Source organism: Oncorhynchus mykiss, chromosome 29 (genome assembly GCF_057628025.1).
Source record: "Oncorhynchus mykiss isolate SJ-2025 chromosome 29, ASM5762802v1, whole genome shotgun sequence".
Taxonomy (NCBI): domain Eukaryota; kingdom Metazoa; phylum Chordata; class Actinopteri; order Salmoniformes; family Salmonidae; genus Oncorhynchus; species Oncorhynchus mykiss.
The window spans coordinates 32,974,656-32,996,588 of NC_143050.1; the positions used below are offsets into that span (position 1 = coordinate 32,974,656).

The 21,933-nt window shown below is 43.0% G+C and overlaps 1 protein-coding gene across 4 annotated transcripts in view; it reads left to right on the forward strand.

Moving 5' to 3' along the window:
* Positions 1-21,933, forward strand: part of LOC110509703 (netrin receptor UNC5D) — a 322,852-nt gene that overhangs the window by 289,862 nt on the left and 11,057 nt on the right. For 2 of the 4 annotated variants that reach the window (XM_036967782.2, XM_036967784.2), the window contains 3 exons: positions 5,779-5,953; positions 8,615-8,845; positions 14,723-14,872. In XM_036967782.2, the coding sequence (XP_036823677.1) occupies positions 5,779-5,953; positions 8,615-8,845; positions 14,723-14,872 (556 nt within the window). The remainder of the gene's footprint in view (positions 1-5,778; positions 5,954-8,614; positions 8,846-14,722; positions 14,873-21,933) is intronic. The other 2 variants (XM_036967783.2, XM_090227046.1) reach the window with 1 other exon arrangement.

The following is a 21,933-nucleotide window of genomic DNA, read 5'->3' on the forward strand; positions in this document are numbered from 1 at the left end:
AGAAGGTCAAGCAAGCCCGAATTTCAATATTGGCAGAATATTGTATGAAATACAATTGGGCATTTAAATGCAATTCAATCTGGTAGTTTCAATTCAAATGTGACTCGTTCCGTTCTCTATTCTCTTGTTGATATAATATCCTGGACTTTATGATTATTTACATTCTCCGGTTCACAGCACTGTATTGGTTTTGACTGACAGCTGTTATAATCTTGAGCTCCGCACGCGACTAGAAGATGCCCCTATCCCTCCCGCTAATTGGGCTTTTGCACATTTGTAGTCTGAATCAGGGAAATGCTGTAAATCGATAGTAGTCGATGTGTTTTGACCTTAGAGTTGAATGCGATTATTTTAGTTTTAAAGCCACCAGATGCTTCTTTCTATTGTTGTTATTTATTCGGTAATGAGTTAAGCACACAGACTCAGCCATAAATTAGTGAGTCTGTGTGCCTGCTTGAGTGGATGAGCTGAACTCTTCAGAAACCAACGACAAAGTTACTATTGAAGGCTTGGCCTATTTAGAAGGCTATTTTGCATGTTTTAATTGGTTCAGATAGAATCTAGATTCGGGCCTACTACCAATTAAACCAATTTATTTATTTCTCTGTGCCCCTCACTGCATCTAGACCCGAATTGTCTGCTTTATATGAGGCTTTCATTTAGCAAGGTCATAAAAAACACGATACTAAGATAAGGTATTTCAAAAGAACAGAATAGCATGTTTTGAGTTTTATTTATCTGTGCTTAGTAGCCGAGGCTATATGGCTGCGCCATTCTTCATCCTTACCATTCAGTTAATTCAAATGCAATGTTTACAATGATCCGTTTCTGTCTGGTTTCTATCTACCCATTCATCAATTCATCAAGAGACACATTAGCGCCTGGGTAGAAATGATTTACACCGAACCTAAAAGCATAACCAGCATTCTAACTCCCCCTTGCGGTGACGCAATATACCGTACTATATACCATAATATACCTCAATGCACTGCGGCGTAACCTGGAAACTTTTAATTCAGGAACCACTATATACACCGCCCAGCATGCAGCCTTAGCTCATCTTGCACACTCTACAGGGGAGGACTTGATGTGTCAGGAAGAGGCTGGCAGTTGCAGACACGGCCCTGCAGATTGCAGCATAGCCCTGAGCGACTGGCTCAGCAACTGGCTCAGCCCCCTCCTTCCTGTGTGACTAGTTAAGGCTGTGAATGTTAAAGTCTTCAGTGTTAAGGGTATCTGCCATCATTTGTCAGATAGAACAAGACAGACTCTAGGTAACTATTGCCTGCTATGGAGAGCCCATTGCCATGACTTAGCTGTCAAGACTTTCACAAGGCTATTACTCAAGGCGAAAATGGCAAGACAGTTAAAAGACATTCACAAGAAATGTAATACTGTTGACTTTTCTCTGAGAGGCTTCAAGAAGTTATCTCACCACCATGAGTCAGTCTTTTTGGATCATTTTGTTTGTGATTGCTTTGCAGACCAAAAATGTGTAATATCTCGAACACATCTGGATGAAACCATCCCAAAAACGTATCACCCACCCCTGACAACCTGGTTAACAGGTTGGCCCCATCAATGAAATTACATTTCGACTTCTCAAGGAGTTTAAATATGTGACATTGATTGTCAAATGTGTCAAATGTGGCTGTAATCCATGTCATCCCTCCTCCCTCGTCCACCTCCCTCCTCCTCAGAGCACCCCAGAGGCTTCTGGGTAGCGAGGGTAAAGATAAGGATCAAAGGTCACCTATAGTTTACGCCTCAGAGCTTAGGGGTGGACTGCCTGTGTCTGTCCCGTGAGGTGTGCGCTACTCTAAACACTCCTTGATCTCCCTGAGCCCACACCTTTAGGTTTCTGCCTGGTCCCGATAACGTTGTTTTCTGTTTACTTCCTGCCTGGCATTAGAGGGAGTCTGGAGGGCAGCGCACCATTGAGCTGTCAATCAGAGTCTTTTGACAAGCGCATAGAGAGACCCTGGGAGAAATTAAATGTTTTCCTCCTATTCAGACTTCAGGACGAATCCAACTACCTGAGGCGGTTTGGCGGTGGATCTCCACTTGGCTGCAGGATAGGAATCGATCAGCTCAGCCTTGGTGGCTCCAGGGCTGCCGTATGGAGACGGAGATGAGAGGCTTTTCCTCACTAGGGAAGTCTTCACACTGCAGTCTAGAGGTCTTGGTGGGGGTTATTAGATATTACTGAGAGATCAGGAGAACAGTTAACCGTCTAAGTTAGCGGTGTTGAGTTGGGGAGCCTTATGCTGAACAAACACAGAAAAGTGTGTCCGTTCTTCAGTGTTTTTAATGTCACGTGCTTGTAACAGAGGCAGTTCCTGGCGCTAGCCTCATCTAATGTGTTAAAGCCTTGGCTTCGACTCAGCGAGCTAACGAGGTCTTGTTGTGCACTGAAAAGCTTGAAACTCCGTAGGGAACAGTATCCAAGGTTGTTACAATGTTTTTTTTCTAAATGAAACAATAAAATCCCCACGGGGTGTTAGTGCCTTGAAGTGCAGTTATTGTTTGATCCTTGTCAGGCCATCACGGTATAGCCTGTGGCCTTAACACGAGGTCAGGAGATCTCTGTAGAGATCCGATCAGTGACCAAGTGTGAATGAGAGATCGAGTGGAAGGGAGTGAAAAGGGAAAGTGTGGCTGACGAAGAATGGAAGTGTGAGAGGGAGACTGCGAGGTTGTTAGGGGGAGTTGCAATAGAGGGATGAACGATCGAGAGTGAGAGAAGGAGTGTTGATTAGGGCTTACTTCCGGTGGCCTTCAGTCAAACCTCTCTCTGTTTGCAATCATGTTACTATTCACTTGACCTTTTTATCTTGTTTACGGAGCTAATTTATGCGTAGACAAATGGTCGTCTATTTGTTAGCATGTTTTCAGAATAAGAGTTTCGGTGGATCATAGAATATCATTCAGCATCACAATGCCAGTCAAAGCATTCCAACATGAAAACACTCCAATCCATTATTAAAACATCAACAACCCAAAGTCACCCTACCTGATCCACCTCTCAAACTAATTCCATTGAACAAATCATTTCAATTTGTTCCCGAGATACTCAAGACAGAACCATGAAACATTTCTAGTTTTTCATCTTGTCATCATGTTTTCTATTCTCCTCTCTTCAGGCTAATTATCAGAGTCTGATCTGCAGGTAACCTTGATGTTCCTCTAACAAGTGGGCCTAATTACCATAGCGCACAAAGAGACACACATATATACACTGCTCAAAAAAATAAAGGGAACACTTAAACAACACAATGTAACTCCAAGTCAATCACACTTCTGTGAAATCAAACTGTCCACTTAGGAAGCAACACTGATTGACAATAAATTTCACATGCTGTTGTGCAAATGGAATAGACAAACAGGTGGAAATTATAGGCAATTAGCAAGACACCCCCAATAAAGGAGTGGTTCTACAGGTGATAACCACAGACCACTTCTCAGTTCCTATGCTTCCTGTCTGATGTTTTGGTCACTTTTGAATGCTGGCGGTGCTTTCACTCTAGTGGTAGCATGAGACGGAGTCTACAACCCACACAAGTGGCTCAGGTAGTGCAGCTCATCCAGGATGGCACATCAATGCGAGCTGTGGCAAGAAGGTTTGCTGTGTCTGTCAGCGTAGTGTCCAGAGCATGGAGGAGCTACCAGGAGATAGGCCAGTACATCAGGAGACGTGGAGGAGGCCGTAGGAGGGCAACAACCCAGCAGCAGGACCGCTACCTCCGCCTTTGTGCAAGGAGGAGCACTGCCAGAGCCCTGCAAAATGACCTCCAGCAGGCCATAAATGTGCATGTGTCTGCTCAAACGGTCAGAAACAGACTCCATGAGGGTGGTATGAGGGCCCTACGTCCACATGGGGGGGTTGTGCTTACAGCCCAACACTGCAGGACGTTTTTCATTTGCCAGAGAACACCAAGATTGGCAAATTCGCCACTGTGCTCTTCACAGATGAAAGCAGGTTCACACTGAGCACATGTGACAGACGTGACAGTCTGGAGACGCCATTGAGAACGTTCTGCTGCCTGCAACATCCTCCAGCATGACTGGTTTGGCGGTGGGTCAGTCATGGTGTGGGGTGGCATTTCTTTGGGGGGGCCGCACCGTCCTCCATGTGCTCGCCAGAGGTAGCCTGACTGCCATTAGGTACCGAGATGAGATCCTCAGACCCCTTGTGAGACCATATGCTGGTGCGGTTGGCCCTGGGTTCCTCCTAATGCAAGACAATGCTAGACCTCATGTGGCTGGAGTGTGTCAGCAGTTCCTGCAAGAGGAAGGCATTGATGCTATGGACTGGCCCGCCCGTTCCCCAGACCTGAATCCAATTGAGCACATCTGGAACATCATGTCTCGCTCCATCCACCAACGCCACGTTGCACCACAGACTGTCCAGGAGTTGGCGGATGCTTTAGTCCAGGTCTGGGAGGAGATCCCTCAGGAGACCACCCGCCACCTCATCAGGAGCATGCCCAGGCGTTGTAGGGAGGTCATACAGGCACGTGGAGGCCACACACACTACTGAGCCTCGTTTTGACTTGTTTTAAGGACATTACATCAAAGTTGGATCAGCCTGTTGTGTGGTTTTCCACTTTAATTTTGAGTGTGACTCCAAATCCAGACCTCCATGGGTTGATAGAGTTGATTTCCAATGATATTTTTTGTGTGATTTTGTTGTCAGCACATTCAACTATGTAAATAAAAAAGTATTTAATAAGAATATTTCATTCATTCAGATCTAGGACGTGTTATTTTAGTGTTCCCTTAATTTTTTTGAGCAGTGTATATACATATATATATATATATATATATATACACAGACAAACAAACAAACATACACACAAACATGCGTGCTCACATGAACACACATACATGCAGCACAGCTGCAGGCTTTCACCACTGTTGGCTTATTTATTCTGTATTTTTAGACGAGAGATCATAACCAATGTTATGCTGCTGATTGCTTTCATTTGAACAATGGAGACACATTTAACACAATAGGCACTGATAATTATCTGAAAAATAAATAACGATAAAGCAGAGTGAAAATCCTGTGGCGAGGTTGATCTCACTTTGTTCACCCCATATCGTGTTCAACTGATGTTTCAGAAAACAATATAACACAGGCATATGCTTGCATATGTTTTTATTCTCCGTTGATGGTTAGCCTACCCTACACAGTAGAATGCTAGCCTACTTGTTTCCTCCTAAAAGAAAAAAGGTTGTGTACCCAAACAGACCTATTCCAGCCAGTCAGTATTTGGATGTTTGTGATGTTTCACTCAACACCAACCAACAGTGGTCCTGATCCCTTCGTTAGAGTGTCCAGTTAATCAGTTTAGCGGAAATCACTCCTCTGACTCTGCCTCTGGTCGCTAGTCGGACCTGTCACTCAGGCTTAGGCGGGGGGGGGGGGGCAGCTTGGCCCTGTGACAGCAGGGGATAGCAGGGCCATTCTACCCACAGTGAGATTGACCCCCAGGACTGACGGTTGAGGCTCAAATAGTACGAAGTCAAGCAGACATCACTTTTCATTGAGCGCTGGGCTGTAAAAAATATGTGTAGTAGTGCAGGCCCTTTTGGACTCATGGCAGCCTCATCAAAGTTTCTGTGTTCGCAAGAATGGGCCAATGTTTCTTTTTCCCCTCTTGCTCTTGCTCATGTAAAGCCCACTGTTTAAGAAACATGCCCTATTCATGTACGCTGTCTGTGGAGAGTTTGGAGTCTAAATCCATCCTGATGTTTTTGTATGTGTGTTTTCAGCAGCACACTATCAGAAGAGAGACAGGAGGTCCTGCTGAGTCCAGAGGTCACGTACGGTCCGCTGGGCCTTGACCTCTCCTGTCCCGTCGCCATGACGATATCCCACTGCGCTGAGGTTGCCGCCGATAACTGGAGCATCCGCCTCAAGAGGCAGACACAGGATAACAAGTGGGAGGTGAGATTATCCTGAAAACATTTCAGAACATTAAGAGGAACAGTGTGGCATTTTCTCTCTCAGAACCTAACTGTGTAAAAGACTCTGTATAATTCACAATTGATATTGTAACTTTCCTTTTATAATATCCATGAGTTTATGTAACCTGAGTTCAAGTAAACAACATTCAAATGCGTTCCAGACGATGCAAATGCCTGCCACTGTAATCAAATCAAATTAAAACTGGCCCAGATTATTTTTTTTATTTGACCTTTATTTTACCAGGCAAATCAGTAAGGAACAAATTCTTATTTTCAATGATGGCCTAGGAACAGTGAGTTAACTGCCTTGTTCAGGGGCAGAACGACAGATTTTTACCTTGTCAGCTCGGTGATTCGGTTATTTTCTACAACTTTGCTTTCTTCGTGGGCCATTAATGTGCAAGGAAAATGTCACCAAATATGCTCACATCCAATGAAACATTTCCATATGCTAGATTGAGATAAGTTGATTTCGATTTCTTTGTTCCTTACAAAAAAGCAGGAATGTTCAGTGTTCACCTTGTCTTTTTCCCTAAAACTGAGAATAAGATTCAATCACATAATCTAAATTCCACATATTCTGTTCTTCATACTGACTTCTCAACCTCTATTCCACTGAGGTTCATTGAGCTGCCAGTTAAGAGGAACTATTTCACTCACTCATGTTAGCATGGACTTCTTTGAAAAGTAGTGAAAGCTCAAGTCCAACCTCTCAAAAAAAAAAACTCTGCCTCTTATAACATCCCAGCTGTCTTTCTCGGAGGGACTCCATCGTTCTCTCAAGCTCTTTGCTCCGACATCAATCCACACCCTCCATTTTTCTCCATCCATCCACCCGTCTATCCAGCCCAGCAGACGTATCAGCAATGTTCTTTTGAAGGCCCAATGCAGTAAAAAACGTGATTGTCCTGTGTTTTATATTTCCACGCTATGAGGTTGGAATAATATGTTGTAATTGTGAAAAATAAACAAATGCCTTTTTACTGTATGAGCTGTTTGAAAAGACTGGCTGAGAGGGGACCGGCGTGTGGGTGGAACCCCATCATTACAGAAGCATCCCTTTCCACCACAATCCCTTCATCAGATTAATTTCCTCCATCAACCATCCCTTCTACTTCCTCTGTGGTCACATCAAAGAGCAGGGACAGCAGCAGGGGACCAGAACTATATTCTCCACACACACACACACACACACACACACACACAAAAAAAAAAATATATATATATATATATATATATATATATATATATACTGTGAAATTGTGAAAATTATGATAATGCCCTTTTAGTGTAAGAGCTGTTTTAAAAAAACACCTACAATTTCTGCCTGTTTTGGTGAGATGGAGTTAGTGAGATGGAGTCATCGCCAGGCGGTAAATTAGTCAATAGACCAATAAGAAAGAGCGTTCCAAATCTCTTTGCCAATAACAGTTTGTTTTCAGTTTTTCCCTCCTCACTCAGACCACTTCCAGACAGTCCTAGCAATATTCTTGCTTGAGAAATTGTTCTTTGCTAACAAGGAATTTTTTATTTCATAATTTTGATTCAAAACAAACACAGTAAGGTACTTGATTGTTGCCCAGAAATGATTTAATATTGCTACATTGGAACTTTAATGTTTAACTTACTTCATCAAAGGAGTGTTGGAGAGTGACCGGTAGCTCACCTAGGCATAGTTGACCCCGGAGCTCAGAGCTCCTTGTGCCTTGCGTGAGAGGGAGAGCAGGGGGAAGAGGAAAAGATAAAAGGAGGGATAAATAAGAAAGAGAGAGAGAGAAATGTTTAAAGGCAGATAGAGAGAATGGGAGAGAGAAGGTGAAGAGGGAGAGAGAAATTGGTAATTGAATTTAAATAAATTGAGAAAGACCGAGATGAGAGAGAGGCCACCCTCGTCTTGCCCATGTGAAGGAGCCGTGGCGCAACCTGTCTCCTTTACTGTGAAATAATGAGCCCTTTATCTCAGGCAGAATGCCAGGCCAGCCTCTTCAAATGTGAACCATCGCTGGAATTAGTGACATTACCAGAGATGGAAGGCATCTCTCTCCCGCTCCCTCTCAATCTCTCTCTCTCGCTCTCTCTCGCTTTCTCTCTCCCCTTATCTCCCATCCCCACTGTCTCTCTCTCTCTCTCTCTGCCCCCACCTCCTCACCTTCTTTCTCCCTCCTCTCTTTCTTCCTCACATTTTCCCTTAATGCTGCTAAGCTTTTGGGGCGTTTGACTCCATCATTTTCTTCCCCTGCCTGCCTGGCTGGCTGTCTGGTGAGGATGAGGTATATAGAAAGTAGATTCCTTATGTCTGCTGCAGAGCTAATGGGCCAGGTGTTGCATCTAGGCCAGTGGATTACATTACTATATTATGCAGCCTGGCTTTATAGGGTTTAACCATGCCTTATAAGCTTAGTACAGAGGGCCACAGGGTCACTGGGATGGTGCAGTAGGTGATTTAGGAGGGGAATTGAGCACAGAATGAAGGAGAATTTACCTATGCATACGGTGTGGTAATCACGTTGCTGTTCATGATGCCCAATGTGCTGATTGCGTCTTTATCCATCCCCAGGCTTTTTTCCACATTAAAAACCATTAGATTATGGCCCCAACCCGCACCTAACTCCTTATTTTTTTCTCTCTTCCTCTCACACAGGAAGTAATGTCGGTGGAGGAGGAGAGCACTTCCTGCTACTGTCTGCTGGAGGCTCAGTGCTGCCACCTGCTGTTGGAGCATCCAGGGCGCTACGCCCTGGTGGGGGAGCCTCTGAGCCAGGAGGCTGTGAAGAGGCTGAGGTTGGCCGTGTTCGGTAGTGCAGACAACACCAATCCACTGGGATACAGCCTCAGAGTGTACTGTGTCGACGACACCCCCTACGCATTCCAGGTATGGAGAAGGTGAATGGATGGATGGATGGCTTGATGGGTGAATGGATGGGTGGCCAACAAGATCGCATAGTTTCCCTTCGAAATTCGACATATTATGGATGAATGTGTATTTTTTATGCATTAATTCTGTGTGGTTACAGGGTTAAAACAAAAACAACTCAAAGGGTTAAGTTTAGGATAGATGGGTAAAGGTTAGAGCTATGGGTTGGGGAAGGCTTAAAACAAAATAATTTTAAAACGACACGCTATTACCATCAGGTATCATCAGCATTCACACGGCTTGCAAGAGCATTGTGAACTGGTATTTCACAGTGGTCTGAGCAGTGCTCTCCAGCTTCTAGCATCCCAGTGCTGGGCAATCGTTTTTATTTTTAAAAAATTGGTGCGCACCGAGGAAGGCATACTGTATATCGACGTTCTCAGGACCATTTCAATCATCCCAAATAAAAGTGTGTTGCTAGTGATCAGTCTGGGGTGGCTACTTCGCTGGCTAACTAACTAACTGATTGGCTGACTGCTTGAGTGACTGACTGACGGACGGATGGATGGATGGATGGATGGATATATTGACTGCCTATCACACTAGTTTAGGCTGAGAGTAATTTGTGAGAGGACAAGATGTCAGTAACCCTTGTCTAACAGCTAGCCTACAGTAATAGGTTTCAACTGACAGGAAGTACTATGCAAAGGTTATACTGTACACAGGACAGTTTGCTAGAAGTGTGTGTGTGTGTGTGTGTGTGTGTGTGTGTGTGTGTGTGTGTGTGTGTGTGTGTGTGTGTGTGTGTGTGTGTGTGTGTGCATATCTGTCGTCACGCCTCAACATTGTGACTTTCTTTCTTCCGTCAGATTTTCACGCTCTTCCGGAGATGAGAGAGAGAATAATGCAAAATACACCAAATAATGCAGCAGAGCAGAGTTAGGCCAACCCGCTAATTATGTACAACCACCTAAAAGGAAGCTATTCCCAAACCTTCCATAACAAAGCCATCACCTACAGAGAGATGAACCTGGAGAAGAGTCCCCTAAGCAAGCTGGTCCTGGGGCTCTGTTCACAAACACAAACAGACCCCACAGAGCCCCAGGACAGCAACACAATTAGACCCAACCAAATCATGAGAAAACAAAAAGAATTAACAAAAAAAAACTGAGTAAACTACTGTTTGGCCCTAAACAGAGAGTACACTGTGGCAGAATACCTGACCACTGTGACTGACCCAAACTTAAAGAAAGGTTTGACTGTGTACAGACTCAGTGAGCATTGCTATTGAGAAAGGCCGCCGTAGGCAGACCTGGCTCTCAAGAGAAGACAGGCTATGTGCACACTGCCCACAAAATGAGGTGGAAACTGAGCTGCACTTCCTAATCTCCTGCCAAATGTATGACCATATTAGAGACGCATATTTTCCTCAGATTATACAGATCCACAAAGAACATCGAGAACAAACCCAATTTTGATAAACTCCCGTATCTACTGGGTGAAATACCATAGTGTGCCATCACAGCAGCAAGATTTGTGACCTGTTGCCACAAGAAAAGGGCAACCAGTGAAGAACAAACACTATTGTAAATACAACCCATATTTATGTTTTTATTTTCCTTTTTGTACTTTAACTATTTGCACATCGTTACAACACTGTATATATTGGGGCGGCAGGGTAGCCTAGTGATTAGAGTGTTTGACTGACTAGTAACCGAAAGGTTGCAAGTTTAAATCCCCAAGCTGACAAGGTACAAATCTGACGTGCCCCTGAACAGGCAGTTAACCCACTGTTCCTAGGCCGTCATTGAAAATAAGAATTTGTTCTTAACTGACTTGCCTAGTTAAATAAAGGTAAAATAAAAAATATACATATTTTGACATTTCTTTATTCTCTTGGAACTTCTGTGAGTGTAATGTTTACTGTTCATTTTTATTGCCCTTAAATTGAATTGAGAGAGAGACAGAGAGAGAGAGAGAGATAGAGACTGTTCGACAACTAGGCGTCAAGGAGGGACTTTTAATTACAAAGACAAGAGACATCGTTGCAATGTTTCGTCCCCTGTCTTCTTTCTGGGGCTTAATTGAATATTTGCAGTGTGTTAATTAAATGTTTTTTTAGCATTCCATTCCGAAAGATGAACCTGGCAAGGGAGCACACACATTACAGAAAGAGGGTGGATAAAGAGAAAGAGAGATAGTTAGGGAGAGAGTGTGTGTGTGCATTCTCTCTTTAGTTCTGTAAAGAGATGATGTATGGATCGTATTCGATGAAGAGTATCTACTGCCTTGTCACACAAACTAATTTCAATCACGCTCTCATTCTCTCTCATATCGACACCCATTATCCTCTTTCTGCCTCGTTCACACAAAAAGACAAACACACACACACCTACACACACACACACACACACACACACACACACACACATGCACACACCTCTGACAGCAGCCAGTTGCTTTAAATCTGTGTGTTATTCTCCAGAGAGGTTGTGATTTGACAGATCTTGGCTCATTGGAGCAGATTCAGTTATGGACGCATCAGTCAGAGGGGAGCCTTGCATGGTGAATAGAGAGAAATTGCATTTGGGGAACCCACCAACCAATTTTCTCTGTCTCTGTCACTCTGCCCTTTTTATTTGTCCTGTTTTGGTGGGGGTTTTTGGGCTTCATACAATGAATGATTTCCCTTGTGATGCCCAGCAGGGTTGCGATTTTTCCATTTCCTAAGCTCGGTCCTGGGTACCCCAAGGGGTGCACGATTTGGTTTTTCCCTTAGCACTACACAGCTTATTCAAATAATCAAAGCTTAATCGTGAGTTGATTATTTGAATCAGCTGTGTAGTGCTTGGGCAAAAACCAAAATGTGGACCGAGTTTGGGAAACACAGACAGACAGACAGACAGGCAGACAGTACATGCGTACGCACAGACACACACAAAGACACATACACACTCACTAATGCTCCCGGTCTCCCTAGAGAATCACACAACAATACCCACGGATGAGAACCCAAAAAGCGTGAAATCACCAAAGTCCTTTCATCAATAGGAAATGCTATTCTGGAAGATTAGGCTTGATTTCTGTCTCTTTGTGTGGCTTCTCATGTGATGTCAATGAATTCAACTGAAACAGCATTTTAGGGGAATTGTGCTGCCTGATCTTTATTTATTGGACGTTTTGATGCCAGGATTTGTTTATTTGTTTCATTGTGTGTTTGGGAGGTTTCATTCTACGCGTGACATGATTATGGAATTCTTTCTAAATGAAGAAAAATGCCTTTTAAGCAATTATTCCACTTGCTTTCTCTTGCAAAGGGGGCTAACTGAATACCTAATCTGCCCATGAGCTGTTTAATGCAACTGGTTAGAGCTGTTTAGATATTCAGGGGGAGCTAGTTGTTCAGAGCTAGGGTTGCAAGGGAGGGTATATTCCTGGAAACCTTTTAAGTTTACCAGTAAACTACCAGAATTTCGTATCTTTCAAGGTTGTTATGTAATCTGTCACAATACATCTAGTGGCCCTTTTGGGGACTTCACATTATCCCAGGTGTCTCTGGCCCTCCGTGTGGCCTTATCACATGTTAAATATATGAAATAATTAAATAAGATGATTTAAAAATAAAACATAGAATGACAAAGCTGTAAAACATTTTCCTAAATCTAAACCATCAATTTAGGGAATACCATTGGTATTTAATATGAGTTTTTCAGCATGAAATATCCTTTAGATTTATTTACACACTATGTATTTGTTGTCAAGGTTTTGGCGGCAAACTGTTGGCAGTTGTGAAAAAAAGTCAATATTTGGATGAGTTGCAGAGGTAATTGTTGATTAGATGCTTTTTTCATTAATTAGGCTATTTTCTCTAGAACCATATAATCTATCTACTAAAAACTCACGGACAATACGGAGCAGATATAGTAAATTAATTCTATATACGGATTACATTTTTTTTGTAAATTATTCAAGTATAAATTAACAACGTTACGATAGTTTGCCATATACAGTGCCTTGCGAAAGTATTCGGCCCCCTTGAACTTTGCGACCTTTTGCCACATTTCAGGCTTCAAACATAAAGATATAAAACTGTATTTTTTTGTGTAGAATCAACAACAAGTGGGACACAATCATGAAGTGGAACGACATTTATTGGATATTTCAAACTTTTTTAACAAATCAAAAACTGAAAAATTGGGCGTGCAAAATTATTCAGCCCCTTTACTTTCAGTGCAGCAAACTCTCTCCAGAAGTTCAGTGAGGATCTCTGAATGATCCAATGTTGACCTAAATGACTAATGATGATAAATATAATCCACCTGTGTGTAATCAAGTCTCCGTATGAATGCACCTGCAGTGTGATAGTCTCAGAGGTCCGTTAAAAGCGCAGAGAGCATCATGAAGAACAAGGAACACACCAGGCAGGTCCGAGATACTGTTGTAAAGAAGTTTAAAGCCGGATTTGGATACAAAAAGATTTCCCAAGCTTTAAACATCCCAAGGAGCACTGTGCAAGCGATAATATTGAAATGGAAGGAGTATCAGACCACTGCAAATCTACCAAGACCTGGCCGTCCCTCTAAACTTTCAGCTCATACAAGGAGAAGACTGATCAGAGATGCAGCCAAGAGGCCCATGATCACTCTGGATGAACTGCAGAGATCTACAGCTGAGGTGGGAGACTCTGTCCATAGGACAACAATCAGTTGTATATTGCACAAATCTGGCCTTTATGGAAGAGTGGCAAGAAGAAAGACATTTCTTAAAGATATCCATAAAAAATGTTGTTTAAAGTTTGCCACAAGCCACCTGGGAGACACACCAAACATGTGGAAGAAGGTGCTCTGGTCAGATGAAACCAAAATTGAAATTTTTGGCAACAATGCAAAACGTTATGTTTGGCGTAAAAGCAACACAGCTCATCACCCTGAACACACCATCCCCACTGTCAAACATGGTGGTGGCAGCATCATGATTTGGGCCTGCTTTTCTTCAGCAGGGACAGGGAAGATGGTTAAAATTGATGGGAAGATGGATGGAGCCAAATACAGGACCATTCTGGAAGAAAACCTGATGGAGTCTGCAAAAGACCTGAGACTGGGACGGAGATTTGTCTTCCAACAAGACAATGATCCAAAACATAAAGCAAAATCTACAATGGAATGGTTCAAAAATAAACATATCCAGGTGTTAGAATGGCCAAGTCAAACTCCAGACCTGAATCCAATCGAGAATCTGTGGAAAGAACTGAAAACTGCTGTTCACAAATGCTCTCCATCCAACCTCACTGAGCTCGAGCTGTTTTGCAAGGAGGAATGGGGAAAAAATGTCAGTCTCTCGATGTGCAAAACTGATAGAGACATACCCCAAGCGACTTACAGCTGTAATCGCAGCAAAAGGTGGCGCTACAAAATATTAACTTAAGGGGGCTGAATAATTTTGCACGCCCAATTTTTCAGTTTTTGATTTGTTAAAAAAGTTTGAAATATCCAATAAATGTCGTTCCACTTCATGATTGTGTCCCACTTGTTGTTGATTCTTCACAAAAAAAATACAGTTTTATATCTTTATGTTTGAAGCCTGAAATGTGGCAAAAGGTCGCAAAGTTCAAGGGGGCCGAATACTTTCGCAAGGCCCTGTAGTTTCTGTTCATTACCAAAATTACCGAAGATTCCAGTAACTTTGGTAAATTACCGGTAGCTTTGCAACCCTATTCAGAGCACTGCTTCTCACTGCAGTCCATGGGGTTACAGATGAAGGAGAGGGGTTGTGGCTGAACAATATTGCTTTTCTATGTTCTGTAATCCATGTATACTATTCTGCAACGATGTAAACACACCCGGATTTAATGTAATTCTCACCCTTTTATCTCTCCTTCCCTCATCTCCCTATCAGGAAATGGCGTCGGCCGAGCGGGTGAGGGGTGGTTGTCTCCTGGAGGAGCCCAAGACGCTGCTGTTCAGGGGGAACTCCCTTAACCTGCAGCTTTCCATCCAGGACGTCCCCCAGTTCCTCTGGAGCATCAAGCCTTTCACCACCTGCCAGGTAGGGGATGGAGGAATGTGTTGGGAGCGGGTGTCGGGGGGTGTGTGGGAGGGGATTAGAGAGGGAGTGTGGGTGTGCATGGAACCCAATCATTACAGAAATCTCCCTTCCACCACAATCCCTTCATCAGAGTCATTTCCTCCATCAACCATCCCTTCTTCTTCCTCTGTGGTCACATCAAAGAGCAGAGACAGCAGCAGGGGACCAGAACTATATTATCCCCCCCCCCCCCCCCCCACAAACACACACACATAACATATTAATTGACTGGCTGTTTGTTTGTCATTGAAACTACACAGTATGTATTAACTGAATTGACTTTGAAGAATTGAATGTTAACATGCAAGTCATTTAAGACTGCCCACCTCCAATTCAGTTTTCTCATGGATACACAACCACATCCCCAAGAGGCTGCTGCCCTTCAATGATTAGCTGAAGTCTTTTAGTGGCTAAAGTGATCATTGATCTGGTCTGGTCTTAAAAGCCCAGTGCAGTCATTGCCGTGATTTTCCTGTGTTTTGTATATATTTCCACACTACGAGGATGGAATACTGTGATAATGCCCTTTTAGTGTAAGAGCTGTTTGAAAAGACCGCCTGAAATTTCAAGCTGTAAATTAGTTAATAGACCAATAAGAAATAAGAGTTCCAGACCTCTCTGCCAATAACAGCTCATTTTCAGTTTTCCCTTAACCACTCAGACCACTCCTAGACAGTCCTACAAAATTATTTCTTAATTAACCTCTTGAAGCTTGGGGGCACTATTTTTATTTTTGGGAAAATAACGTTCCCAAAGTAAATGGCCTATTTCTCAGGACCAGATGCTAGAATATGTATATAATTGACAACTTAGGATAGAAAACACTCTAAAGTTTCCCAAACTGTAATTATATTGTCTGTGAGTATAACATAATTGATATTGCAGGCGAAAGCCTGAGAAAAATCCAATCAGGAAGTGACTCTTATTTTGAAAGCTCTGTGTTCCTATGCATCCCTATTGACCATTGAAAGGGATATCAACCAGATTCCTTTTTCTATGGCTCCCCTAAGGTGTTTACAGCCTTTAGACATAGTTTCAGGCCCTTATTTTGAAGAATGAGCATGAACGACCACATTACATAAGTGGTCAGGTGGGGACTCTCAGAGTGATTTTTGCTCAAAAGAGAGAGGCGGCCATTGTTCCTCCCGGTCCTAGTGAAAAGCCAACTGTCCCAGTTGATATACGTATTATCAAATAGATATTTGAAAAACACCTTGAGGATTGATTATAAAAAACGTTTGCCATGTTTCTGTCGACATTATGGATATCATTTTGAATTTTTGTCTGCGTTGTTGTGACCGCTATTTCCGGTGGATTCCTGGGCATAACGCACCAAACTAACGGAGGTATTTGGATATAAAAAATATCTTTATGGAACAAAAGGAACATTTGCTGTCTAACTGGGAGTCTCGTGAGTGAAAACATCCGAAGATCATCAAAGGTAAACGGTTAATTTGATTGCTTTTCTGATTTTCGTGACCAAGCTTCCTGATGCTAAGTGTACATAATGCTATGCTAGGCTATCGCTAACTTACACAAACGCTTGTATTGCTTTCGCTGTAAAGCATAATTTCAAAATCTGAGACGACAGGGTGATTAACAAAAGGGTAGGCTGTGTTTCGCTATATTTCACTTGTGATTTCATGAATATGAATATTTTCTAGTAATATTTTTTGACTGTTGCGCTTTGCTATTCAGCGTTTGCTGATGATAAATATACCGGATCCACGATGGGTACTTCTAAGAGGTTAAGAAATCACTCTTTGCTAGGAAGCTTTTTTTGGACCTTTTAACTAGTAGTTGAAAGGTGAAATATAGGAAAGAGGGCAATGCAATTAGCTTGCATTCAGACATAGTGTTTAGCAAATCTTGTCATCCTGGACCTGTATTTAAAATGTGCCTCAGAGTAGAAGCTGAGGCACATGCTGATGTGCTGATGTAGGATCTGTTCATGTAATCGTATTAATTAGGATCTAAAAGGCCAAATTAATTATATATCACTACTCCTAATCTGAGACTATTTGTGAATTCGGGCCCAGAGCTAGATTAGGTCTATAGTTTAGAGCTGTCCCCGACTACAAAAAATCTTGGTCAACCGAGAGTCGTCTGTTCTTTCGACCAATCGATTGGTAGACATTTTTAAACATGTATTTTTCAATATATAGACAGATCCTACAGTATGTTTTAACAAATCAACTATATGTAGGCTGCTGAGCTTGTCTGATCCTTTAAGCACTGCGATTAAAAATGAAGACACAAAATACTAAAGAGGGAGCCAGAGATCGATATAATTAAATGGTAAATGTACTACTGGTGATACTGGTGTGCCATCCCACGGCCTCTGCAATGGATTAGTCCACTCAGTCAGGCATGAATCAGACAGGTGTCTCGTGTACTATATTTTTTTATATATATATATTTCCAACCCCTGCTCAACAACAAAAAATATTGGTCGACCAACAGCCTATTGACCAAACAATCGACCAGTTGTCTAAATGGGGTCAGCCGTACTAAAGGGTATTTAATATGTGACCGACCGCCTTGATTCAGTCTTATGTAGCAAAATTTGAAATTGTGTTTTTTACATTGGATAAAAGCAGGGACACAGAGCAACACAATGGTATATCATACATTGCATTTGAGGAACAATGGGTAAGTAATTTTGCTTTGAAAGTTGATAAACTTGTAACCTCACTTTTGAGAAAATGGCCTTTGAATGTTTTGGTACCTACTGGAGAGCTCTTCTTTGTCTACACCCATTCAGTATTGTTCACAGCCTCTTAAACTTTAGCCCCTCCCATCTCTTTAAGGGTTTATCTGAGCGTTCTGTCCTAACAATAGCAGTCAAGCACCCAAGCTAACTAACTAACGTTGGCTAGCTTGCTAGCTACTTCCAGACACAAATGAGAGAACAGCTCACTGACCATTTTACTTGCCCTAGCAGAGCTAGTTAGGCTGTTTCTATTAGTTAGTGCTAGTTTGACCACCAAGAGGGTATCTTTGAGAAGCATTTGATAGTCTTCAATATTGTCTATACTAGAGAATTTAAAACTTTTTTTAAGAACATAGTATATGGGATTGGTTATAAGAAATGTAGCTTAATTCATTTGATTCATATTATGGTGTTTCTATTCCAAGAAAAACAAAAAATGAAACCCTCAGGGTTGCCGTTAGGATGGAACGGAAAATATGGCGCGGTACAACGTGATGGTCAGGAGTAGGCTACAGTACTAAGAGCATAACATTTCCACACCCTAATTTGTAGTCTAACCGATACCCAAACGTAGATTCAGTGAAAATACACATCTCATTGATTTTTCAAGACCAGTCCCCATGCTTGTCTCAGAGTAGTGCTGTCTTGACCTCTGAATGATGTCTCTTCCATTAATTTTGAATGAGGATTTTCCAGTAAACAACTATTTGTTTACCTTCACTAGCTTACTTTGTTCCAATATTTCTGTCATTCAGTGATATTTATTCCCATTATTCCCAATTATTTATGGATCCATAAGGAAATTAACATCTGCATTTTGAAAGAATACTTTTATAATTATTTTATTAACGATAGCATAAAGATGCTGATGAAGAAATACTGTACAGTATATGCTTTATCTGACATTTTGCGGTTGCTTGAGGTCACCCACACACACTTTAAACATTTGGATAATAAAGTATTTAAAACATTTTAAAGATAGATGCCGCCTGCATTTGTTTACTAGGCCACTAGTTTGCAGACAGAGTTCAGTGTGTCAAATCGGAGGGCATGCTGTCCGGTTCTCTGGCAGTCTCTATGGGGGTGCCACAGGGTTCAATTCTCGGGCCGGCTCTTTTCTCTGTATATATCAATGATGTTGCTCTTGCTGCGGGCGATTCCCTGATCCACCTCTACGCAGACGACACCATTCTGTATACTTCCGGCCCGTCCTTGGACACTGTGCTATCTAACCTCCAAACGAGCTTCAATGCCATACAACACTCCTTCCGTGGCCTCCAACTGCTCTTAAACGCTAGTAAAACCAAATGCATGCTTTTCAACCGTTCGCTGCCTGCACCCGCACGCCCGACTAGCATCACCACCCTGGATGGTTCCGACCTAGAATATGTGGACATCTATAAGTACCTAGTTGTCTGGCTAGACTGTAAACTTTCCTTCCAGACTCATATCAAACATCTCCAATCGAAAATCAAATCTAGAGTCGGCTTTCTATTCCGCAACAAAGCCTCCTTCACTCCTTCACAAACTTATCCTAGTAAAACTGACTATCCTACCGATCCTCGACTTCGGCGATGTCATCTACAAAATAGCTTCCAATACTCTACTCAGCAAACTGGATGCAGTTTATCACAGTGCCATCCATTTTGTTACTAAAGCACCTTATACCACCCACCACTGCGACCTGTATGCTCTAGTCGGCTGGCCCTCGCTATATATTCGTCGCCAGACCCACTGGCTCCAGGTCATCTACAATCCATGCTAGGTAAAGCTCCGCCTTATCTCAGTTCACTGGTCACGATGGCAACACCCACCCGTAGCACGTGCTCCAGCAGGTGTATCTCACTGATCATCCCTAAAGCCAACACCTAATTTGGCCGCCTTTCGTTCCAGTTCTCTGCTGCCTGTGACTGGAACGAATTGCAAAAATCGCTGTAGTTGGAGACTTTTATCTCCCTCACCAACTTGAAACATCTGCTATCTGAGCAGCTAACCGATCGCTGCATCTGTACATAGTCTGTCGGTAAATAGCCCACCCAATTTTACCTACCTCATCCCCATATTGTTTATATTTATTTACTTTTCTGCTCTTTTGCACACCAATATCTCTACCTGTACATGACCATCTGATCATTTATCACTCCAGTGTTAATCTGCAAAATTGTAATTATTTGCCTACCTCCTCATGCCTTTTGCACACAATGTATATAGACTCTCTTTATTTTCTACTGTGTTATTGACTTGTTAATTGTTTACTCCATGTGTAACTCTGTGTTGTTGTCTGTTCACACTGCTATGCTTTATCTTGGCCAGGTCGCAGTTGCAAATGAGAACTTGTTCTCAACTAGCCTACCTGGTTAAATAATGGTGAAATAAAAAAAATATATATGCAGTCTGACAAGTAAACAGCCTACAGTACATACTATTGTAAACATGGTAAATTACTTATTTCCTTACATAAGGGAGAGCAGATCCTGTCCAGACTTTCTTGGGGATCTCAAGTACTCATTAACTCTGTCTTTAATGCTTTTTGGGGTGCATCAGTCATGGACAGAAACTTCTGAGACACAGTGGTAATGACAAACACCCGGAGGTTCACTGGTAAGCCACATTGCCCCAGGATCCATCCCAGTTGGTATTCTGTGTCCACATGTGGTATCACTCTTCAGTTACACATCCTTGGAATAGCAGGACAGCATAACGGTCCGGACAGCCCTTGCAGTGCCTGGTGAGCATTTGGTCAAGTTCTGTTGTCAGAAGGTGAATGGAAATGTTAGGGTGAACCGACAACCTGATGAACCCGCCAGGAATGTTGACTGCCTGTCGGAGGTGGAGTTCCAGAGCTCACAGGTGTGCCTGGCATGGATTGTGACTCCATCTCATTCCTCGCCCTCTTCAACGCGTCATCCTACACCAGACTCTTCGCCATAAGCGCCTGACTCTCTGCCAATGATGAGTGACTCTCTGCCAATACCGCCTGGCTCTGGAACAATGCATCAGCTGTCACCCGTATCTCTGCCAAAGTATCTATTGTCATGCTAATAGCCCATAATGGAGCTGTACAACATGACCGCTCGGGAGTAGGCTACAGTACTACAGTAAGAGCAAAATATTCCTAACATTTCCACATCCTAATTGTTGTCCAAGTTTATCTTCTAATAAATACCTTAGTGTAACAACAGTTTTAGTAAGTAATACTGTCGAGTAGTAACACAAAATATGTGTGCGCATGCAGGACAGAGGAATCGCAATTCTTAGACTATTGTGCTAAATTCAATGACCTTCATCCTCATCATTCAGTTCATTGAAATTCTATTTTGAAGTTGTGCACAATTATCAGTTTCTATTTGGTTTATGTTACCCATTCATTGTCAGTTAGCATAATCAGTGCTCTAACTCCCACATGTGCTGGTCTGGAGAAATGAAGTAGTGACGCAGGGTATTGTACTAAACTACAAATGACCTGCAGTATAAACTTTTAGTTGAGCTACCACTGTATTTAACCAACCGGGTTCAATGTTAGCTAGCTAACATTAGGCTATAACCAGCAACGCAAATGGCTCTGAAATACGAATAATAAGATCATACTGTAACGGCCGTTGGTGGAAGAAGGTGAGGACCAAAGCACAGCGTGTTCGAAATTTAACACAAAAATGCAAAACAACAAAGAGACAACCGAAACAGCTCCGTCAGGAGAAACAGAAATTAACTACCCACACCACACTGGTGGGAAAAGGCTACCTAAGTATGGTTCTCAATCAGAGACAACGATAGACAGCTGCCTTTGATTGAGAAGCACACCCGGCCAATCCACACAGAAATCCAAAACATAGAAAATGAACATAGAATGCCCACCTTAGTCACACCCTGGCATAACCAAGGACAGGACAGGCGGGCGACTCTGGCAGCGCCGGACAGGCGGGCGACTCTGGCAGCTCCGGACAGGCGGGCGACTCTGGCAGCGCCGGACAGGCGGGCAACTCTGGCAGCGCCGGACAGGCGGGACACTCTGGCAGAGCCGGACAGGCGGGACACTCTGGCAGCGCCGGACAGGCGGGAGACTCTGGCAGCGCCGGACAGGCGGGAGACTCTGGAGGGAGGAGACGGAGAGACAGCCTGGTCCTTGGAGGAGGCACAGGATAGACCGGGCCGTGGAGGTGCACTGGAGGTCTCGAACTAAGGGCCTGCACAACCCGTCCTGGCTGGATGGTGATTTTAGCAGACACACGGGAGACAGTGTGCAGCGCCGACGCAGGAAATCCTGGCCCGAGGAGACGGACTGGCTGGATCCTCAACCTAGCCCGGCAGA